The 23,269-nt window shown below is 30.5% G+C and overlaps 1 protein-coding gene across 3 annotated transcripts in view; it reads left to right on the top strand.

The window, feature by feature from the left end:
* The first annotated feature begins 3,023 nt into the window (after positions 1-3,023).
* Positions 3,024-23,269, top strand: part of LOC118200014 (neuroligin-4, Y-linked-like) — a 986,473-nt gene continuing 966,227 nt past the window's right edge. For all 3 annotated transcript variants that reach the window (XR_015039134.1, XM_085809618.1, XM_085809619.1), the window contains exon 1: positions 3,024-4,047. Coding sequence is in view for 2 of the 3 variants with exons in the window: in XM_085809618.1 (XP_085665744.1) it covers positions 3,627-4,047 (421 nt within the window). In the remaining variant the exon portion in view is untranslated. The remainder of the gene's footprint in view (positions 4,048-23,269) is intronic.

The following is a 23,269-nucleotide window of genomic DNA, read 5'->3' as shown; positions in this document are numbered from 1 at the left end:
TCAAAAGTATTACAAAGGTAATTTACTCTTGAATAAGAGGAAGAGTTATATCCATGCAAAAATCTGTCGAAATCTCTAACTAACGGTTGAGATGTTAGATGTTTCAAAAACATTTTTGACTGCTGTCATTTACCGTTAGGTTATACCTGTAGGTTTCTTCACAGTCACTACCTATGTATAAATCTCTATAAAATTTCATCTTTACTAATGATATTTTCATTTCTGTAAATTTATTTTTGTGTTAATTTAATGTATCACAGCTGTTTTCAAGATATACTGAAAATTGCGCGAATTTTTTTTTTTTTTTTTTTTTTTTTTTTTTTTTGCAAGTCATTTTGAAAATACTTTTGTTGAGCTAATGCTTTATAACTATAAATATTTTGTGCATTGAAAAATGATGTATACTAATTGATATAGTATATATGGCAGTTTCCTAAATTTTGGTTTGGTATGTCTCATTTAAACTGAAAGACAATTTAAATGAATAATAATAAAGTGCGCATGAATTAGAAATAGCGACTGCTTTAAAAATACCCTCTTAATGCTATTATTCAGTGAAAAGTAAGTGGAATTTAACTACTATTCAACATAAACTAAAATGCATCTCAGACATGGTGCTTTATCGTTCTGAACTTGGGAGGGAGAAGTAATTCTCTTTTCAGTTAATCATCAATAATAATAATAAAAATACTTAATCTTAAAATATATTATGCCATTCACATTTCTGTTCAATTAAATTTCATTTGTTTTAAATACCTTTGTTAACGAAGTTTATTTTAAGCTCGCGTTAAATCAGGCGCTATTTGGCGTCCATAGGATTCAAAGCTGAGTAAGCATATGTATAGGAACAAATTGTTCATTCTGTGGACACTGTCTTCTGGTATTTTGTGTTGTGATGACAATAAATGTGGTCTTGTGTTAATGTGTGTCTTTGCCGCCTTTTTCTCTGGTTTTACGTAACATTTTATGGTGTCAGAAGTGGGATTCCAGGGTATTATCCGAGGATATTACCGAAGATTTCGTGGTGAAAATCTTTTGTGAAGGAAGGCATTGAAGAGGGAAAATTGGTTGCGAGGTGAAGGCAGCGGATCGTTTAAGGTGAACTGATAAGTTTCATTTCAATTTGCCAATGTGGAAATGATATATTGGGGGTTGCAAAAATGTTTGCATGGTTAGATAGATATTAGGATTTGAAGTAGTTTGAAGAGTATGTGTGTATTTGCAATAACTGGAGCTAGAATATTGTTGTATGTGTTATGTATTTAAGTTGTTTGTTTAATATATATGTTTGTTGCATATTGAGTTAGAAGTTTTATTTTGAATAGAGTAGCATTTTACGTAATAAAATAAGTAAAAATGGAGGTGTTAGACAGGTCAAAAATTAAGCGTAAGTCAGTTAGAACTGCTACGTTGAACAACATTGAAGAAATGTTTAAAGATCTAAGTAATGCTGATTTAGATATACTGAGAGAAAAATTGCAGTTTCTTATTGAAAAACAAAGCTCGCTAAATGATTTAAACTTAGGTATTGAGGCTTTGCTGCCTGTTGCTGAAGTAGCTACATCATTCTCATTATTGAGAAACGCTTTCAATTTGGATGTATAGAGTTAGAAATCAAATCGCGGGTTTGGAAGGGTACTGAAACTTCTGACACTCCACTTACTCTACTTATGGTAAATGGAAGCAGAACAGTAAAACTTCCTAAACTACATATTTAAGCAATTTTACGGGGATTCGACACCGGCTATCGATAAAAATTCTACTCTTTCTAAAATAGATAAATTTAATTATCTTAAATCATATGTATGTGGTCAAGCTGCGAGTTCGATTGCTAGGCTAGCGATTACGGAAAGAAATTACGAGGTAGCACTTTTTATACCCACAAATAGGTTTGGTAATACTAATACCTTAATCTACAATCATATGAATAATTTATTGAAAATTCCTACTGTTCATAATCCGCAAGACATAGTTTGAGAAAATGTTTCAATAAAATTGAAGTACAAATTATATATAGTATAAAACCGAATTCATTTTTCCAAATTCAGCATCTGAAAAATAAATGAAGACAGCAATTAGTAAAATGAACATTATCAAAGTATTAATGGTTTGAAAACTGCCATATACTTTTTTTAAATTTTAATAACCCCAAATTAAGTATTAAATTAAAATGCCGACAACAAAATTGGCATAACCAATGTTTCATAGGTGTAGAAAATAATGTATCAAGTGAATTTAATCTTTATTTTACATGTGCCAATAAATAATATTCTGATATAACTTGTTCCCTTTCATAACAATGTAAACAATTAACAACAAAAAGGTCCTTTCTCACTGTCAAATAGAGTAATAGTCCTTTCTGCATGCCTTCGTGGTGTGACGTAACATCTTCAGCGCGTATTTGAGAGGTCCATGTTCCAATCCCGGCGACGGAGCGTTGCTCATTTTTCACATCTCCAGCATCAAAATAACCTAATGACTCTACAACGTTTCTGTATTTGAAATTATTTTTATGTAATCTGACTGCTTTAAACTCTTAAATTCTATTAGAATTTCTGTATAGTATATTCTACAACGTCATTTTTCTATCTTTCTTATTGTTTTTAAGACAAAAAGATGAAGTAAAGCATGCATTTTAAAGGTCTTAAGCGTTTCCTTTAGTTCCCAATTTCAGACTTCGCTGTGGATTACTAACAGAAAAATTAAACGATTATTTCCGAGGAAACTGCGAGAAACGGGAGTATATGTAAGACTATGCGCGTCGCTCAGCTTCTGGAATTCTAGCGAAACGTATATAAATAGTTATATTTCTTTCTTACTTGCACGCATGAATTCTAGATGTAAGAGTTTTAGAACCGCTGAGGATTAGAAGTTGGAGTGAGAGACCGCTTTTCGGGATCGATATTAGGTCTGAGCGCGGACTTCGTGTCGTCCCCGTGGGTAGAAGTCGATCATCCCTCAATGATGACGCATGCGCTTTGAATTTATCCCTTCCCTCTTTACGCAAGCACCGGGAATCACAAGACATGTGTCTCCGGCTTCCGACGGTCCGAGAGGTGAAATGCTCTTCCCGCCACGAGCTAGTGATATAAAGTGGTAGTTTAGTCAATGTGTGTTTAAGAACAGTGCACATGAGAGGAGCTCTTAAAAAGAGTGCAGTCAGTGACATGTGTAGTAAACGTCGGGAAATCACATTTTCTGCTAAATTCAGTTTCATTTAAGTCTGCTAACTTCTGAGCGACTTTGTTATTTAAGAGATTCTTTGATATACCTTATTACAATAACTCTAATTTTTGAAAATTTCAAAGGAAGACTACACAAGACTTTTCTACAGTTTGTATTGACAGTTTATTTTAGAAAATCCCTATTCGATACTCGTTAGAATTTTGTAATATTGAAAAACGATAAATTTTAGGAGTATTGCGGCATATAGCGTAAAGTTCAATAAACCATAGGGCCTGACACTAGGAATAACTGATAATATCTTTAAGAACATTTTATAATTTATATCTTTCTTCTCACATGAAATGTAAGGCAAGTGACTAGATAAAAAGCGCACGATGTCATAGATATCTATAAAGCATGTGATTTCGGGAATGTTTGCTGTAACCTGACAAACAAAAAGTATGCTTTCAGCAGTGTGTTGCATTGTACTCAGTTTGGTGATGGCAACTGGTGTTGATGGCCAGGCGGTGCGAAGGGCTGGATCCAGAATTATAAGCACCAAGTATGGCTCTATAAAAGGCATTTCGGTGAGTTTACCGAACCACAACATTGGGCCAGTAGAAGTATTTCTTGGTATACCTTACGCAAGTCCACCGGTTGGTCTTATGCGTTTTATGCCGCCCGCCAATCCAAGTCAGTGGCGAGGAATCCGGACTGCGGACAGATATGGGCCAGTTTGTCCCCAGCGATATCCTGACATAAAAAATGAGACAGAATTCTTGCGTCATATGCCCACCGGAAGGTTGGAATATCTGAAGAAACTGATTCCCTTCCTTCGTAATGAAAGCGAGGACTGCCTTTACTTGAACGTCTATTGCCCCGGTAAGTTTATTATTATTAAAATAAATGGTGGTAAAAAGCCATTTTTTTCTCTTTTCGTGTAAATTATGTATGATCGAAGATTCTATTGGAAAACTGAAATTTTTGATATTTTACTAAAAGTTTGACCAATAAAATAAGTAGAGGCTTTTGTGCTATGCCATGAAACTTGAATGTTTACCGATTTTACTCTAGGTAAATTTTCTGCAAAATTCAAGCTAAGAATTCAGATTTGAGCACCGTAAAAGATAATAATCGGTTGGCAAAAGATTGTTTGTTTTCCTATTTGTCATTAAAAGATGACGTAACATTAAAAAGTACTTGTTGTGGAGGGACAATATGGTAGCACTTTCAAGTAATCCCATCAATAAATTTATCATATATCAAGAATTTGTTGCATATGTTGAGCATTTTATGATATGCGTGAAATAAATACATGCATTTTAATAATCATAACTTATTAAGATAAATTAAGGATTACTAGTTTATACTTGAGTATATTTTAGGATGTACACAAGAATTTGCAAATTTGTTTTGAGATGTTAATTATAAAGCTAGTCAATTATTTTCTTGCTTCACCCATTAAATTTAATAACAAAGTATTTTTAAAATTCTACGATTATGGAGGAACTTTTGCTTTTAAATTTTTGTTTGAGTTAAGCAATTTACCCAGAAAATTCAAGTACAAATGTTTGGAAATTCGTACGCTTGTGAAAATACTTTTGATGTTTTTGTGTGAATTACATAAATTATCTCAAGCATGGTGATTACAATTCAGTAATTACATACAGTTTTAGTTTGATAAATTATACAATTTTATGTTTTCAATCTTTTAATGAAATCATTGGCTAACATACGCAAAGTATTTTAGTTACAAAGGAAGTGAAAACCCAGAATACGGAGAATAATCGGTAGGAAAGACATAAATTTGGGTACCTGAGTTTCTCTCGAATCATGAAGAATGCCATAAAAATACAAATATATAATTTTTTATCATTTAAATGTTTGCCTACTTCTTTTATGCAGAATTATTCGAATTCGTGTTGCGCATTCGAATAAATAGTTCAACAACTGGCTTACATACATCTCCAGAAATCCACAGTAAACAGCTCTGAAAAGAAAAACTGCTACACAGTTAGCGCATAAAAGTTCAGTTGATCCCAGAGGTAAAATAATTTAATTAGATTAAATTGTTTAAGTTTACACAGTTATTACGATATTTCAATATTCTAAGGAACATGTGAAAATCGGTCGCATGAAAATAAATTTCTATCCTTCTGAGAACTTCGTGAATGTGTGTGAAAACATATATTTTCGCACACATTTCTGAGGCTTTCAAGAGGAGAGTGTGATTTTATAGCAAGTATGAAAAGTGCGATTGAATTGTTGCATTTGTGGATTATTTAATTTAAAATTCGTAATATTAAATGTTTTCAAACGAGTTAAATTATTTTAAAATATGGAAAGGTCATTGAAAGAAAATAACTTCAGATTACAAATTGTTATATGTGTCATTAAGGAAAAAAAATAAGAATAAGTTTAGGTTTATTTATTTCATACGAAGTATTATTAAATGGAATAATAATGGTATATATGCTGTCAAACTGAGGAAATAATATTTTGCGAATAATCTATTAAAATGCATAAACGCATGGGACCTTGAAACTTTCTATTAACTTTATTATTTGCGCTAATTTTATAAAAGATGAGCTAGACAGAATTTGAATCCAACTGCATTTGCAAATAAGCGTATACATATTCTGTAGTGTCTAAAACTTTGAAGATGGAACGGAGGTCAATTCTTAGCTCATTTTAACATTTTTGCACGCCAGCAACTGCGTGACGGGAGAACATGCATTTTGAAGGTTTAAGCGGCAAATGTAAAAAAAAAAAAAAAAAAAAAAAAACATCCTACAGAGCAGAACACTTGACGATCGAGGAAATGAACATGAATATCATGAACTTTAAAGCGAACAGGGAAAGGGAGGAACATTATGTACTAATCGAAACCGGAAACAGAGCTTAACGTAGTAAAAGAGATAGGGAGATGCCCTTTCTACCGGGTAAGAAATATTTTTTTTGAGGAAGACCTCTCTAAATATTATTTTAGTACAATGAGGGCAGAGAAGAAAGGGAACTGTTATAATACTGGAGTATAAAGGTTGGAAATTGAAATTATCAGGTAATGTGTAAGAGCAAAAAGTACAGTTTATGTTAACATTAACTGGTGGCTATTCTAAGTTAAAATCATCTGAGTCAGTGTCATTCTGGAGAATTGGTATTAGCCGATATACGACTAATATTATTGGTCTTATATATTAGTATTATTATTAATATTTGTATTGGTCGATGTAGTTATAGTCACACTGTTTACAAATTATTATTGCGCACGTTTTCATATTATAGCATAAAATTTTATGCTACTAATATTTACATAAAACTTTGTAATGAGAGGTATCTCTTCCATATGCAGATATTAGACAACACAAAATTTTAAAATGAGGACATATTAAGTGAATTCTGCATAAAAGCTGTAAAGAATTTGAACGTGCATTTGATCTCTTCCAACTTGTCCAAATGAATTCCGAATGTATTTCCACACTATTAGGATTTCTGCTAGAAGATTATATACGTTGGTAGCAAAATATTACTCTATAAAAGAGTAGAAAGATCTGAATTAAAAATATCTGTTCTCTAAAAGATATTGTAAATGTTGATAATGAAACAAAACCGGCAATAAAATTTCACCTTTATTTATTTTTTTTTCCAGGAAATGTATCGCAAGGAGCTTAAACAAGTTTGTTACATGATATTATAATTTAACCGTACTGTAACCAAGTTAAATAATTCTTAGAAATATGTTGTATTCTCAAAAATACTAATTACTCTTTCAGGCTTGTAACGTTTGCTTTCCTTTCATCATCAGTTAGATAAATAAATTTAGTAGATTTTGCGAAAACTTAATAATCCTCTTTTATTTGAAGTAAGATTACATGAATATTAATTCTCAAGACTTCTGTTTCTTGACTCACTGAGTGTAACTTTCAGCTGATAAGAATAAGAAATAACAGAAAAACAACATTTTGTATTAACATTCAATGTTTTTAAAATAAAATCACAGGCCAAAACGTTTCCACAATCATATCAACTTTTCAATATACACTAAAACATAAATTGTGCATGAAATTGCACTAGAATAGAAAGAATACACTTGAACAAATGCATATACAAGTATTTCATAAGTTTTTCACATTATATTTAAATTTTATGCATAGAGTTACTCAAAGGTCCAGTATGGACCTTTGAGTATGACTACCGATACTAATCCAGACAAGAGAAATGTCTAAAGTTCTAATATTCAATTCTCTATTTTAACTGTCAGTATAAAAGAAAGAAGGAAACTGAGCACGAAAAAGCATACAGGTGTAAGTTTTATTATAATATTGAGATATTAATTAATATTTTGTGTTTTTCATACTTAAATTGTTTGCTCTTCCCACGCATTTTGTACATCACAACGAAATGCTATGTCCACGCCAGTATGGAAACCATTGCTCTAGACAACTACTACATTTTGATTCAAATTTTAATCTAAACTTAAAAATTTTCTGTATGATAATCTTGGAAACAACAATGCCTGTATTTAATGACAAAATTATATTGGTTCGCAGTTGCTTTTTATCATTTGTACGAAAATTGGTTTCATTACTTTCATTCTTGAATTTAAAAAAAAAAAAAAAAAAAAAAAAAAAAAAGAAAATTTGGAAAACCTTGCTATTGATTTTTGCAAAAGAAATTCTATATATTACTGATAAAAAATCACTTTGGGATTATATTTTTAAAATCCGTTTATCAGAATAAAAGTAATAATCATCTGCAGAAATCTTTTTTTATTCTATTTTTCAGTTAAATCAGGATCTTCTAATTTTCATTTTGAGCAATAGTTTGGTGATGTCTGAAAATATAATAACATATCTTTTGGTAAAAATAAATAAATAGTGAATATCTTAAATAAGACACAGAATCTATTTACGAATTATATATCTATTTTAAAATCCTGTATCTTAAAGTTTAAATTTAACTAATTAAATTAAAACCTGAAAATGGTTTACACATATTAATGAAGTTTTTGATCTGTTCTCACATACATCTAGTAATTATGTAATTCGAAGAAAATATCTATTTTGTTACCAGCACTTTCTTCAGAGAAAAATCCTCAAACAGATAAAATAAACGAATTGATATGGGAAATTTACATATAACAAATATTTTTATGATCGCTTAGGTTTTTATTTTTAATAAAGAAAGCTTATCTGAGTGAACGCTTAAACACTTATCTCATATTCAACTTTATATAAATTTTAAAGTTATTTATTTAATTTTTTTAAATATCTGACGGAATTAAATTAAATTCAAGCACACGTTTCAAAATAAAACTTTAAATATTTTATAAGATTTTACAATAGGGCTGTTTTATTATTCAGCTATGATATGTCTGGAGCTGAATTAATGTTCTTTTGGATCTGTCTTTATACAAATTTGCTTGAAAAATACAACTGAAAAACGAATTGAAAATTTTTGCATCAATAATTATTATACATCATATAGTTTTCAGAAAAAATCCCATGAAATTTTGTTGTGTGTTTACCGGTAACAATAAATGCACAATTTAGAAAGTCTTGTATCAAATAATGTTCGATGGATTTGTCCGTTATCTTGTAAGATCATGGAACATAATCCAAATTCCTAAATCCAACGTAAGACGTTTATTTACTCAAAAGAAAATTTCCATAAATCATATCGGAAATTTTTGAAAGGAAGCTTTCTTTTAAAAAAAATCTATTGCGGATTTTGGTGATAATTATTGCGTTTACTGCGTCAGAGAAATCTACTGATTCAGGCCTTTTTTCAACTTAGAAGCATGAGTTCTGAAATTTGATCTGTAGTATTAATATACTTGGGAACAGAGCATCCTTCTGAATAGGAACAGAGCATCCTTCTGAAAAATTCTGCGAATTTGTAAAGAAAGGATAAAAATCTATAAGCAACTTGAGTTTTTTAGTGTAGATGGAATATACGGAGTGCTATGCGTATTCTTGTGGAAATAAGAGCTATTCTAGTTCTTCTTTAGATTTCTTTAGTACAAAATTACTAAGATGCTTCAGACACAGTGGGAATGATGTATAATGTATAACAATTGTACGTAATGCTTCTTGTGATGTAATAGTTGAAAAAAAGATCTTTGAAATTCATTCCTATTTTCTTGTGGATTTAACACGCTGCATTTCGTTAAAAGACGTTAACCGTGTTCAAGTCAATTAAAAGGGTCACACTGCTTTCAAATTAAGCCATTTTTCACAGATACATTCACAGCAGATTGTCTTCAGCTAAAAAGTTATAGTAAGTTATTCTTTTCATGTGCTGATGAAAATATACTTACATGCTCTTGATATTACCACCGACCCTTGAATTGAAATGAAAAAATATCCAGTTTCAAATCCAAATATGATTTTTACCTTTCCAGACACCTAAGAAAAGCCTGCTATTTAACCACGAGAGCCAAAGGGAGACTGTGCTCACAATTTAAAAATATATATAAGTTTATTCAAGATAAGTGGCTTAATTTTTTAAAAGGCTTTATTTTTGAAATTTACAAACCCAAACCGGTAAGTTACCCAATAAACGAAAAGGAACCTGATCAAACTTATTGTTGTATGTGATTTGATTTTGGCCTATGAGAATAACATCAATACATGATAATCAAATTTTAATAATAATTTAATAAGCTAGAGAAAATAATTTCCTTTATGAAAAGAAAGCAAGCAAATAAGGAAGAAAAAGTATGTTTTATAATACTGCAATTATATTCATCGATATTTTAAGTTTAGGTCACCTGCTTTCAAGATGAACTTTCTATTTGTTTCTGATAGGATGCAACTAGTATAGAAATTGGCCACATTTCGAGTAACAGATATATAAACAAAATAATGTGGAAGAAATTATTTTTTTTCAGATTAAAAAGATTTACGCATTGATAACAAAGTAGAGACAATTTTATAACGTTTTAATTAATAAGTAAAATCATTTAAATTATTGCTTCACGATGGCCTAGTTTATTATAATGCTGTAGAGACATTAGGATTTTTGGAAGCAGGCAAGATGAAAAATGAGCGCCCTCGAGGGGAATCGAACCCCCGACCTCTGAAATACCGTTTCAGTTTGCTGACCACTACACCACGAAGACGCGCTAGGAAGGCGAGAGAAATACCTTATATACTAATAAATCATTGTAATCCCTATATCAACAATGATATCAGTAACTATCAAGCAGTTAATATTTCATGATAAGTCATGGATTTTCTATGTTCCTTAAAAGAAAGTCATGCATATGACAGCATTTTATATAAGAGTAGTGTTATTTAAGATATACAGTATCATATAAAAGAAGTTGTAAAACAACGAGAACCGTAATCCTAAATTTACGGGATTGAAGAACTGTTTACGTTGACATGTGTGATCAACCATTTCGTCTGTTTTAGACACATACGTACAGTATCAAAACTTGCACTAGAACGAGGTGCAGTCATGTGAAGACTAAAACGTTCCTATACTACCATCTTGGCAATTTTTGAGTTTATAATAGAGTCACGTTGATATTTCGGTAGTAAATGATAAAGTAGATTTGCAGCTACCTCACAAACGACTCATAACCAACGCAACTGTTTAAACGTTTTTTTGATAGTCTTGGCTTTTTTTTTTTATGCTAGCTTTTTCAAGTTCTGTAAATCTTCCAAACATACTCCAGTATGTATTAGGAAAGCAGTTCGTTTGCAAGTAAACTCTCGCAATCTCATTTAATGTTGTTTGAGGGTATCTGTAAATTTTGAATTTTTGAATTTTGCTAAAAGAGGAAAAACATTTGTTTCTAAAAGTCTTTGCCGAAAGGGTCATCTTATTCACAATCAAAAACTCTTTTTTTTTTATAATTGCTTTTACAAATATTTTTCGAGAAATAATTAGCTGCTGCCTTTTTCTGTTAATGAAATGGTATAAAATCTTGAATGTCATTTATCAATGACATTTGAAAAAAGCTTGAATGTCACTTTTCAGTGGCATTCAAGTTTTAGCAAATTTATTTAATTCTAACGTTAAGTATTTATCTCTCATCATAACAGTTTATAGGAGATGCATGATGAAATTCTCTTCAAAACATCTTTAATGGAAGAAGCATAACACATTTTTCATTATCATTTTAGGTCTGGAAATTTTAAAATTTTAGTTAAAATTTAAAAAGCTTTTCATTCAAATTAATTGAAATAAATACTACTTTTTCCTAATAAAATTGAATTACATTACGTTTTCACTGCCAAACATCTTATTCTGTGATTGCAAGAACTGATTATATGTGATAAGCAAGTACATTATATGTACAGAAAAATATTTAGTAATCAACATAGTTCTATTCTAAAACTTCACTAAAAGCAATAATGTTAACAGGTTGGCATTTTTCTTCCTCTTGGGCCCTGACTATGTTTAATTTCGATACTGTTCCTGCAGAAAAGAACGGCAGATTATGCCGTGTGTTTACACTTTTTGGTTGGAGTTAAATTGGAAAAACTACGTCCACTGAGGTGTTTCGTCCTATTGTTTTGAATTATTCCTATGCAGGTAATTAATATTTTTTGGACTGTGCGTTTTTTAAGTTCTTTTATATCTAACCTTCCAAAGACTTGGAATAGTGAAAAATTTATTTGAATGTTTTCGTTGCATAATATTTTATTTGAGTTAGAAAGAGGACATATAATAAACTTAAAAGAATTGGTTGCAGACGCTTTCTCTTCTGGAAAACTTTCTCGCATTAAGGCTACATTTTTATGCATTTGCATACTCCGATAAATTATATTTTCAATAATACACAAGATAATGCTTACAATTATTATTTTTTAGAATTTTACAGTAGCTTTAAAGCTAAATTTATTGCTTTGTGTCAAATGTATTTCGTTTTAAAGAATTTCATGCTATGAATATCTCGGAAGATCAGGAATTGCGACTTACTTCAGTGTCAAAATACGAGAAGTGAGGCAATAAATTGAGTTACATTTTAGGATTTCAATCCCATTAAAATTTCTACGGGGGAAAGATAATGTTTGAAGTAAAATTCATAAATATCTCTCTGAAATTAAGCATCTGAATAAATTTCATGAGTTAAATACTGCCTACATAAAAATCAACGAAAAAAGTACTTGGTAGACTTTTGCGTTTGATGATTTTTAAACGAAAAAAATCTTTCATTCATGAATAATAATTTTATTTTATCAAAAATAAATTTACAGCTTCAAATTTAATATTAGCGTTACTTGGACGCACATCGCATTATTTTAAATTTCATTCTCATTTATCCAAAAGAGATATATTCTTAACCGGCGTTCACCGAAGACATCGCGGAAGAAAACGTCACAGAGAAAACAACGCAAGAGAAAAACATTGTCGTGCGAAATATTATAAGTAAAAAGAAAGCAAAGAGAAAACAGTGCAGTTTTAAAATATCGTGGTGTAAAACATCATAATAGTAAATAAAGTGGTTAAAATCTTCAGTTTTAAATAATCGTCTATAAAATGTCGGAGTAAAAATAAAGCGCCTACAAATCACAGCATCACAGAAAAATGCTTTCGGACTTTAACAGTTTTAAATGCAAGTTCGAATAATGATTTGTGAGCGAAGAAGAAATGAGGAATATTTTTACCTCTATATTTCATAAATTTATAAGGTATTTCTCCCACTTTCCTAGTGTGCCTTCGTCGTGTAGTGGTTCTGCACGCTGGGCCGGTATTCCAGAGGTCCGTGGTTCGAGTTCCGGCGAAGGCGTTGCATATTTTTCATCATGCCTGCTCAAAAAAATACCTAATCTCTCTACAAATTAATAAATTATTATTATATAAAAAAGAAGGAAGCTTAAGCATTCAGAATCTGAAAAGTTTCCAGGAAATAAAGAAACGTATTTTAACTTGCTTAGTTATTATTAGAATTTATCATTTAATTAATCTCGTTTATAAATTTGCGTCAGTAATTTTTTATGAAAAATATAGTATAAAAAAAATAAAAACTGAGATGAGTGACTCTATGAGGTTACGTGTATTAAAATTATTTAATTAATTATCAAATTTTCTGCGATATAAAAATAAAGCCCCTACAAATGATCATGTAATGACTTTTAAGAGCTTTTATTTTTTTACCATGATATTTTACAAGATAACGTTTGGAAACTGCCAAGTTTTTGAACTGAATTATTGTCTACGACGATGTTTCATATCATGATGTTTTCTCCTTGCTTTCTTTACTCCCACGATATTATGTACTACAATGTCTTCTTGTTGCGTTATTTTTCTTCATGAAATTTTCGACCCGATGTTTTTACCCCAGTGTTTTCCCCTGTAACCTTCTTAAATAGACGTAAGTTTAAACCTATATTAAAATTTTTTAATTAATTATCAAATTTTTTGCTATATAAAAATAAAGCCCCCTACAAGTTACCATGTGATGATTTTCAAGAACTTTTATTTTTTGCCACGATGTTTGATAAGAAAACATTTGAAAACTGCAAAGCTTTTGAACTGATGTATTATCTTCGACGATGTTTCATATCATCGTATTTTCTCCTCGCTTTCTTTACTCCCACGATGTTTTGTACTGTGATGTTTTCTTGTTGCGTTGTTCTTCTTCACGAAATTTTCGATCCGATGTTTTTACCCCAGTGTTTTTCCCTGTAACCTTCTTAAGCAGACGGAAGTTTAAAAATGAGCATCTTGAACGTAACTTAGTACTTTTGTTCCGATAAAAGCAAACGTAATTTATTTATATAATTACACATGCAACATAATGTTTTATAAATGTAGTTCATAATAATGCAATGCTATTCATATTGCTGAATCCATATTCAAATGACAAAGAGATCTTTGGATATTTGAATGTAAATTAAACGATGATATGGAATAGCATGTTTTTTACATAAAGTGGGTCACTTCCTGTTACATTAATAACTATGAACTCTAGGGCTTTGGTATTCCAACAGCTCACAAATGGCTTACTTCATGATCTGACCATACGTCATGACCGTATATCAAACGAGCACTGTTACTCCTGCGAAGATGTGTTGAACTGAATACGGTTAAAATTGGATTACCGTGTCTTGATATTATTCACGCAGCTAAAACAACAAGTCATATAGAACAATAATTTAACTTTAGGATGTTTCCTTTTCGCTTTATAGGCAGTTATCGCTTTTAAGATCAAAATAAGAAAAAAAAAGCCGTTTAAAACTTAATAACTTATTTAGAATAACCCTAAATAAAGGCATGGGATTCTGACAAAATCATCGAGTGCTGAAGATATCTTAGGTTGCAATGGCTTCTGATACATTTAGCCTACCAAACATCATAGCGTAATTTATTAAATATTTTTAGAATGCCCAAACAGCTTATATTAGTCTGCAAAGCGCAATTTTTTTATAATGAAAATTTAATTTTGAGATTGCTTTGCAATGAAGTGTTGAATTAATTTACTGAATACTGCTTGAAAAGTGGAATTCAGAAATGTTGTATGATCACACAGCTAAAACGTTAAATTAATTGTTGGATGGGGGAGATAATGGGGTAACAAGCCGTATTCTAGTGAGGCTATAAAATAGAGAGTGGGGGTATCATTACATGTAAAAGTTTAGGTGGCATGTTATTCTGCAAGAGAATATCAATCTTTGTCTGTACATTTAACAAAGAAGAGCATTCTATTTCTGAGTATCTTTATTCTTGCTACGTGCGCTGAATTGCAATGTTAACAGTTCTGAAACTATCAAACTAAGCAGTCCTGAATAAGGTTTTCAGTGAATGCGTATCACATCTTTGTAAAATGGAAAATTTTAAATCGGTTTGGGTTGTACCAGTACGGTATTATTAACATTATGGTTTACTTTTGAAATAGCTGTGAATGATTGCAGAGATATTCCTGTTTTTGAAAGACAGTAAAAAAGTAAATTAGATACAATAATGGGAAAACGTATAATTATTACTGTATTTTCACTATTTTACAAATTGTACAAATTCATTGCCTAGGTATCATTATATGAAGAATTGTAAAATGTACAATGTTAGTAACAATAATAGGAAAATAGATAATAAATATAATTATTTGAACAGTAAACAAAGAGAACATTATTGCTTATTTTAATCCCATTATATTTATAGTTCTAAAAAGTTTGTTTAATTATTAAATTCGTAAATAATAGAAGTAACTTTTATAGGTTTAAATGATACAGTTAAATAAACTTCAGGAGGAATTCTTTAATATATGCGTATATAGTTCGATAAAATAATGTCTTGGAAATAAATCTTGTTGCTTGAAATTTAAGAAATAATTTTTCTAATTAGTTTCAAAGAGTAAATCAACGTAAAATCTGACATTAAACGTATCTTAGTCATCTTTTGATGAAAAAAGAATACTCGTCAATTAAAAAATTTTAATTTCTATTAAAAAATTACTTATTCTTAATTTCTTAAATTTACTTATTCTTAATTTCTTAAATTTACTTATTCTTATTTTCTTTTAAAATTTAAAAGGAAACGAACAGATATTCGATGCCTTAATTAGTTGGTCACTTCTTTAGTTACTGATTTCGATTAAAAGGAAAAGCTCCTTTTGAACGATTGCTATTTCGCTTCGTTTTCCCCCCTAAAGCTAAAGAAGATAAAATTTCGATAGTTTGCATTCCCACATGAAACTCATTTATTTATAAATTCAGAACATCTTTCTTTAAAGTATTATTACCTCTTTAACATTCCCCATACGCTTAAGATTTCAGCACTTTTTTTAAATAATACGATAGTATCAGACAAATTATTTTTATAAAAAAGTAATTAATTTTTATAAAAAATAATAATTAAGCAAGGAATTATTTATGACGCATAATATTTCCTTTCAGATGTTTACTTTTCTTCTCAAAAAATTGAAAGGTCGGATGCTCCTAATGAATATTTCACGGATTAGCTATGTAGGAATTATGCGTATAAAACAGATTTGGAGCATTTTTGATTGATATTTCAGAAACTATTAATATGAAAATATTCTTGAAAATTGTTAAAAATATCCTCGAATTTTTAAGTTGAATTTATCATGATAGGAATAAATCTGTTTTTCCTTTCCAATTTCTTTTTATTGAGGAAAGAATTATGAAGTTTCATCTGTAATTCACATGAAAACTAAAAGTACTTTTATATTAAAGAATATATAAAAATATAAAATGAAATATTGTTAAAAGTTTTCCAGTAAAATTTATCAAATTTTAAGGAATACATAAAACCAATGAATAATAACACATTGCTTACCTAAAATGATAAACCAAGCATATACCTTCAAACTTTTATCATAAACACTTATAGGGAAATTACTATATTAAAGTTCTGGCAGAAGATTACTTAAAGTTGTGCACATGCTATTTTCTTGTCACTGTAGCGATTTCACTATTCTATTGCAGCAGATAATCGACACGTTTTTCTCTTATAAATTACTGACTTTCAAATTCCATAAAAATTTGTAATGATTTATGACTATTGCTAGTCATAAATCACAAAGAAATTATTTTTTTGACGCATTCTTTGAACTCAGACGACACTGTGGGAGATTAAGACAGTTCTCTGATTGATTTCCTTTTACAGTTGATGTTTCGAAATCTCAGTAACCTGTGCCTTAGAAGCGAGAAAGAAATGAATAAAAAAGAAAAAAAGCGACTTTAATTTAAATTTTCTAATTCGGTTGCGGTTTCTGAAGTTTTTTAAAAAATAACAATAGTTTGCAAAAACTGCGTTTCACTTCAGACATGTTTTCTTTGTTAAACAAATTTAATCGAATTTTTCAAAACAAATGCTGTCGAAAGAAATAAAGCATTTATCCTGTTTTGAAAGGAAATATTTTTGAAATTGTAGTCTTATTAATTAATTCTGATTTGAACAAACATTTTATTTTTAATAAAGAAACATAACTTAATTTTCATGATTTCATATATTTTTGATTTGGAATATTTCCTAAAATTTTACTAATAAGTTTGTTAGAAATGCGAAAACTTCAGATAACTTTATGTAGATAAACAAAACATAACAGGAAAATGAAAATAATATTAGTTAAAGTTATATTTGGTATGTTAAACTGAATAGTGGGTCCGGTCATAAATAGAGAGATTTAAAAAATTTTAACTTTCATTTTTGGTATCAAGTATCATTTAAATCTAAGTGTATTTTTAAGGTCATCCTTTTAACATTTATAACATAACTTTTTCTTTTCAATATATTTGTATAATATTGACTTATTTTTGGATAATAAAACTTCTATTTCTACATGCTTCATGATGCGAAAAAATCTCACTCCATGGATGACATGGGTATGTGCAGCAAATATTTCAATTAAAAAGAGCATGCAAACTGAAGAAAATATTTTTGATATTATAAGTCTATTGGAAAAAGCTAACAAGCCGGAATTTCACAAAATTGAGAAGCTATCAATAAAACTGAAGTTACCTTAAAATGCTTGAAGACTAAATAGTTTTGGTAATGACGAGTTGCTATTAATTATTACATATTTATAAAACTTAGTACTATTAGGCTGTAGTAAAGGGCTTCAAGACAGAATATGATTGATACTTTGGTTTTCTGACATATCATGCAAACAAAACACTCAATATGTGTAAATCTAAATAAACGATCCTCAGGTTTGCAGAGTTCAGGAAATATAGTTAATCATTTTAGTTAAATTATTATAGGTCTAAAATATCTGCAGAAACACATGTAAATCCTTAAATCAGATTTTATTGTTGGTTAAATTGATTATAATCTTAATTGAAGTTAGTTTTTTAGGCTATTTATTTCTTATAATTACTCAGCAAGTGCGTATTTAATTTCTTAAACGCAGCTTATATTACAAATTTTGTATTAAGCTGCTATTTCCTAAATGTTAAGGTTTATTTACCCAATTAAATTAGGACTTTGGTTTGGTTTTATGTGATTACGGCAATGCCTCGAGGGTATCTGCCTAAGGGAAGGGATGCTTTCTTGGAGGACTTACTAATGGAATTGCTTGTATACACGTTTCAGATGGGGAAAACCACAGAAACGCCCATGTAGCCAGCCCGTTTGCTGGATTCGAACCTCAGATCGAACTCTTAGCGTTCAGCGACTTTACCGCTTGGCCGCTGGTGGGTATTAAATTAGGAAAATGCATTTTTGATGTACATTAAAATGCATCTTGCCATCTAAGGTGAAACTTAAAAACCACAATCATATTTTTTAAAGTAAGGAGAAATGCCAGTATTGTTCATAAACGACATTTATAGACTTTTGAAGAGGAGCGTTATTTCTTTTTATTTAAAGAAATTCATTCCTTATTTCGTACGCATTATGATTGGCTAAACAGAAGCTGACTGTGCTGTAATGGCACTTTTTCTCTTAAATATTTTAAGTTCATATCATATTTTCTGCTTGTTTTATTGGGTGTAAAAATTTAATTTTTAGTTAAAGTGGGAAGTTCCTTTATGGTTTATGGTTTTAGATTACATCCAGATATATTGCTTTCTGTTGTTAAAATAATTACGTACGATAGAAAGCGGAATATTTATAAAGCCTTGCCTTTCTCCCTGTAGGGTACGAATCTAAGTTCATCCGGCTTCCGAAATACCGTTCATTTTTTGGAAACTGAATTTATATATAACTGCAATAAACATAACCAGACATATTTAAATTCGTTTTGAATTACATTAATGCTAGACTTAAAATATGAAAAATGATCAATATTTTTCCTAATGCTTAATTCGATGAGGAAGAAAATCTTCGGTATTATTTTTTGTTTACATTGTTTTGGGGAGATAATTGTACAAATAACGATTGATAAGCCATAAATCAGTAAGTGAAAAAAATGTTGGAGAGTAAAATAAAATGGAAACCCTACACTAAAAATTTATGCGTAAATTTTCACCTGGGGGAAAGAGTTACATTATAACATCTGATGATGTGCTCCCAGCTGTCTAATTTATCTAAAAGAAAATTAACATTTTATTTGAAGAAACTTTATTTAAGAAATTTTTATTTTTTTGTATGTTCATTTAAGCTATGAAAGAAGGATTTCTTTTATGGTTAAAGGAACTAATTTTTTTAATCTTTTTCTTTTTGCGTCATTTCTATATGAAAAATGATACAAGAAATTTTAATCTTTCTTCGTTAGATCTTATATTGCAACTTAATCTGATATGAAAATTTATAAACTGAAAATTTTCACGAAAATTTTCAATACTTTTGTAGTTGTAAATTTCAATTGAGTGCTGAAGTCTCTTGAAAGCACTGTTTAAAAAATATAATGCTATTTATTCTATTAAATTTTCGTAAATCCTTTATCGAGTCCAGTGCAATGAACATAATTATCAGTACTTATTAAGAATTTAATCCAAATAATTTGGCTTTCCTTTTTAGATCTGATATAATAGTTTAATATCGTTATATGAAATATTAGCAATTAAAAACATTCGTGAAATTTTTCAAATATTTTTATAGTTAATAAATTCCAGACTAAGACTCCAACTCCAGACAATTCCAGACTTTTCTAAGGAAATTAAATTTCTTGATCTGTATAACCGAGTGCGAAAGTTTCTTGAAAGTACTGAATCAGCTTTGCTGTAGCCTAAATACTGATTTTTTTTAATGCGTGATAATATTTTCCTTATTTAGAACATTAAAAACTTATCCTTTTAAGAAAAGAAGCCAGTCATGAATGATTACAACTGAATAATTACAACTCAGTGAAGTTAACTTCGCTGAGTTGTGATTATTCAGAATTTCTATAAGAATACCAGAATTCTCTTTATGAATATGCTTAAGATCAAAGGAAATTACGACTCTTTTTTCAACTTGAAGTGTTTGTTACTGTGAAGCTGAAACTTAGCTTCGCTTTTTATAACTTTCAGCAATTTACGTTAGAAACTGGGAAAAAATGGTCTTTAGAAGTGAAAGAAAGGCAAATTATAATTTGAAAAAAGCGTAATTTTTAATGCGATCGCCGAATTGCTTAATTAATAATTTAAACTCCAAGATAAGTATCATATCTTATTTAAATAAAGAGGATTAAACAGTGTTTTGCTTTAAAAATATTTGAACGAATTTCAGGCATTGGAAATCATTACTGTTGAAAATCAAATACAAAGAGAATCAAAGAAATTTCAGCTTTAAATTACGACTGATATTTAAAAAAACTTTTTAAATTTTCTTTGCTCAAGAAAAACAAAATTATGATGTCATTTCCAAGCAAATACAACACAAGACTGACGATTTAATATTAATTACAAAATGAATGTTAATTAAATCTTTGAAATAAAATTACAACATTACTGTAAGGCAACAAAACTTAAGTTTCTAAAAAATTTCTTCAGATCATAATGAGATCACGTGCATTTTAATTTTGTTACTTGTGCCTTATTCCTGAAGGGATACCTCCTGAGTTTGATAAGATTAATTACTTTCTCTTTATGCTAAGAATAATTCTGTGAAAGGGGATAACATCATCATGCCTTTAAATTACAATGTTTTGGCGCAAGCTTTAGTTTTTTGCGTAAAAGCAAACTTTCAAGATTGTTTAATAAGACTTTTAAGGACGTATGTAGTAAATGACCCTGCATTTAAATACGAGAGGTTGGTTACTTAAAACAAGAAAATCCCTCTGGTAATTCTCACTAGATTATACAAATTTCATCTTCTGATTGATGTTTGTAATTAGTTAGCTACTCTCTTAGCATGAGAAGGAAGCAATACTTTATAGCTTTGTTGTTGCCGATATTAGATACTGATAATTTTTTCTTAGTTATATTGGCCATATTGCTAGAGACTGTCGTTTTAGTTCTGGCTTCATTTAAAAAATTCTCACTTTTATATTGTTATACATTTTTTATTAAGAATTATTTATATTTCTGAGTACTTTATTTTTTGCCTAAACATCCTTTTTAGGCACAATCTATCTTAATTTTGTTATACAAGTATTTGGTTTTCAGTCCATTATGAAAAATAATTACATCAAACTGAAATGATTCATAGATAATAACTAGAATATACAGCAGTTTCATTCAAGAATATGCCGAGTGCAATTCAGAGAATAATGTGTGTAAAACAATATAAAATATTTCCTGCGTATTTTTCAGTATGTTCGTCATATTTTATATGATTGATTCACAGAGAAAGATGATGTAAATGAAAGCAAACATTGAAACAAAAAAAATCATAAAATTGAAGAGAAAAGATTAGACAAAGCCTTTAACTCTTTTACAGCAAAGTCTTCCGAAACGCCCATGCATTCAGACATCGGCAGACCGCCTGAACACTTGCATTAGTTTTCCATTTGGTGCTTTCCCCTATCACGTTAGTACATGACTCACTGGTTTCGGGAGCCATTAAACGACATGCCAGTCATTCTCTTGAATGTCTAAAAGTAGCTCTCTTATTTGAATGCCCCTTCTCTCTTCTTTGCCTAGCATCAATGTTTATCAATGTTTTAAGGCTTGCATCTGCAATCTTATCCTAAAGGGGAACCGCAGACAATGGAGGAACCCGGACAAAGATTCCCAAGAGAGAAATAATCGCTTCACTTAACTACGTTATTGTTAACCCTGCAATGTTCTACTTGGTATGAGGAAAGAAAATCCATTCCAACAATAACAGATTTTAAGAATAATAACAGATTTTGGCTTCTACTGATTCGGAAGAGTTTAAGAAATACATAATTTTATCAGAAAAATGTATATTAAGATGTTTTATTTTATTTCTTAGAATGCAGAACATAACACGAATAGTCTTACAAGGCAAAAATTATAAAGGTCTCTTTTCTTCTGAATATTATGATCAATTATGTATTATAGGTATTAGGAACTAAATTTTATAACTTGTTCGTAGGTCACTGTCAAAGAAATATTTAACCTTTAATAAAAGTACATTATTGGTATAAAGTTTGAATTCTTTCACTGAAAATACAATGTTATACATTCAATTTAGCCTTTCGGAATTCTTTGTTAACTCTGTGCAGATTTCTAATAAAGATATTCAACTGAATTTTAGTGATCCTAGCTTGAGTATTATTCAGCTGTGTTTCAGTGATCCTGACTCACATCCCTCATCCTAATAAAACAGGTGTAAAAGATAATGTCCTGACAATAATATTTAACATATCCCGCATTACACTTTGTTTTGTTCTTCAGAAATTCGTTAAATACACTGTTGGCCATTAAAATTGCAACACCAGCGAGGTATGATCTGACGAGCATCAAACTCACATGAAAGAAAGAAAAAGTTCGGATATGCAAATGATTTGTATTTCAGCGCATTTAGACGACGCAGGAGGGAGAAACGACATTGGAAGCACTGCATAAAAGAAAAATTGTGCAGTGAATTTCTCATTCGTAAGGGCTTTGTAGGGTTGGAGTTTGCTCAGAATATCGTGTTATGCCTCGAATAAGAAGAGGAAATGTTTACCAGAAAGTTTCGAAATTCGACAGAGGTAGTATCGTTGCCTAACCAAAGTGTACATTATTTGTTCCGTGTTTTCGCCGGTCGCACTGGTCGACATCCAACCACTGTCATACGAATGGATTGATGATGGTCATACTGAACGGCATGCAGGATCTCAACGTCCTCCCAGGACTAACGCCTGAGAGGACAGACATATCGTAAAGTCAGTCCTGCGAAACCGTACAACCACATAAGGGACCATTAGTCAGGAAATGGGCATGTTTGCAGCAAGCCCAGTATCAGCTCGAAAGGTGCGTCGACGTTTCAGCAGCGTGGGCTATCAGCAGGATGACCATTACTTCGGCTTCCCTTGGCAATGCAGCATAGAGAGAGACGGGAACTCTGATGCGCCAAACGACAAGTCTGGATAAATGAGTGGCACAATGTGTCCTTTTCAAATATGTTCCGGTTCTACATGCAGTATTCTTGTGGTCGTATGCATGTCTGGAGTATCCGGGGAGACCGCACGTCGCGTGCTTGCATTCGCTATCGGCACAGGAGCCCTGCACTTGGTGTGATGGTTTGGGAAGCCATTGGGTACACGACACGCACATGTCTAGATCGGATCGACGGTAATTTGAACGCAGATAGGTACATTTCTGGCATTTGACCTCCAGTGGTTGTGCCCTATCTTCGAGGCCCCCAAACG

Source organism: Stegodyphus dumicola, chromosome X2 (assembly GCF_044657685.1).
Source record: "Stegodyphus dumicola isolate Sdum_Otavi_A_Nest chromosome X2, ASM4465768v1".
In the NCBI taxonomy this organism is placed as follows: Eukaryota; Metazoa; Arthropoda; class Arachnida; order Araneae; family Eresidae; genus Stegodyphus; species Stegodyphus dumicola.
This window is presented reverse-complemented; position numbering and strand designations above follow the sequence as displayed.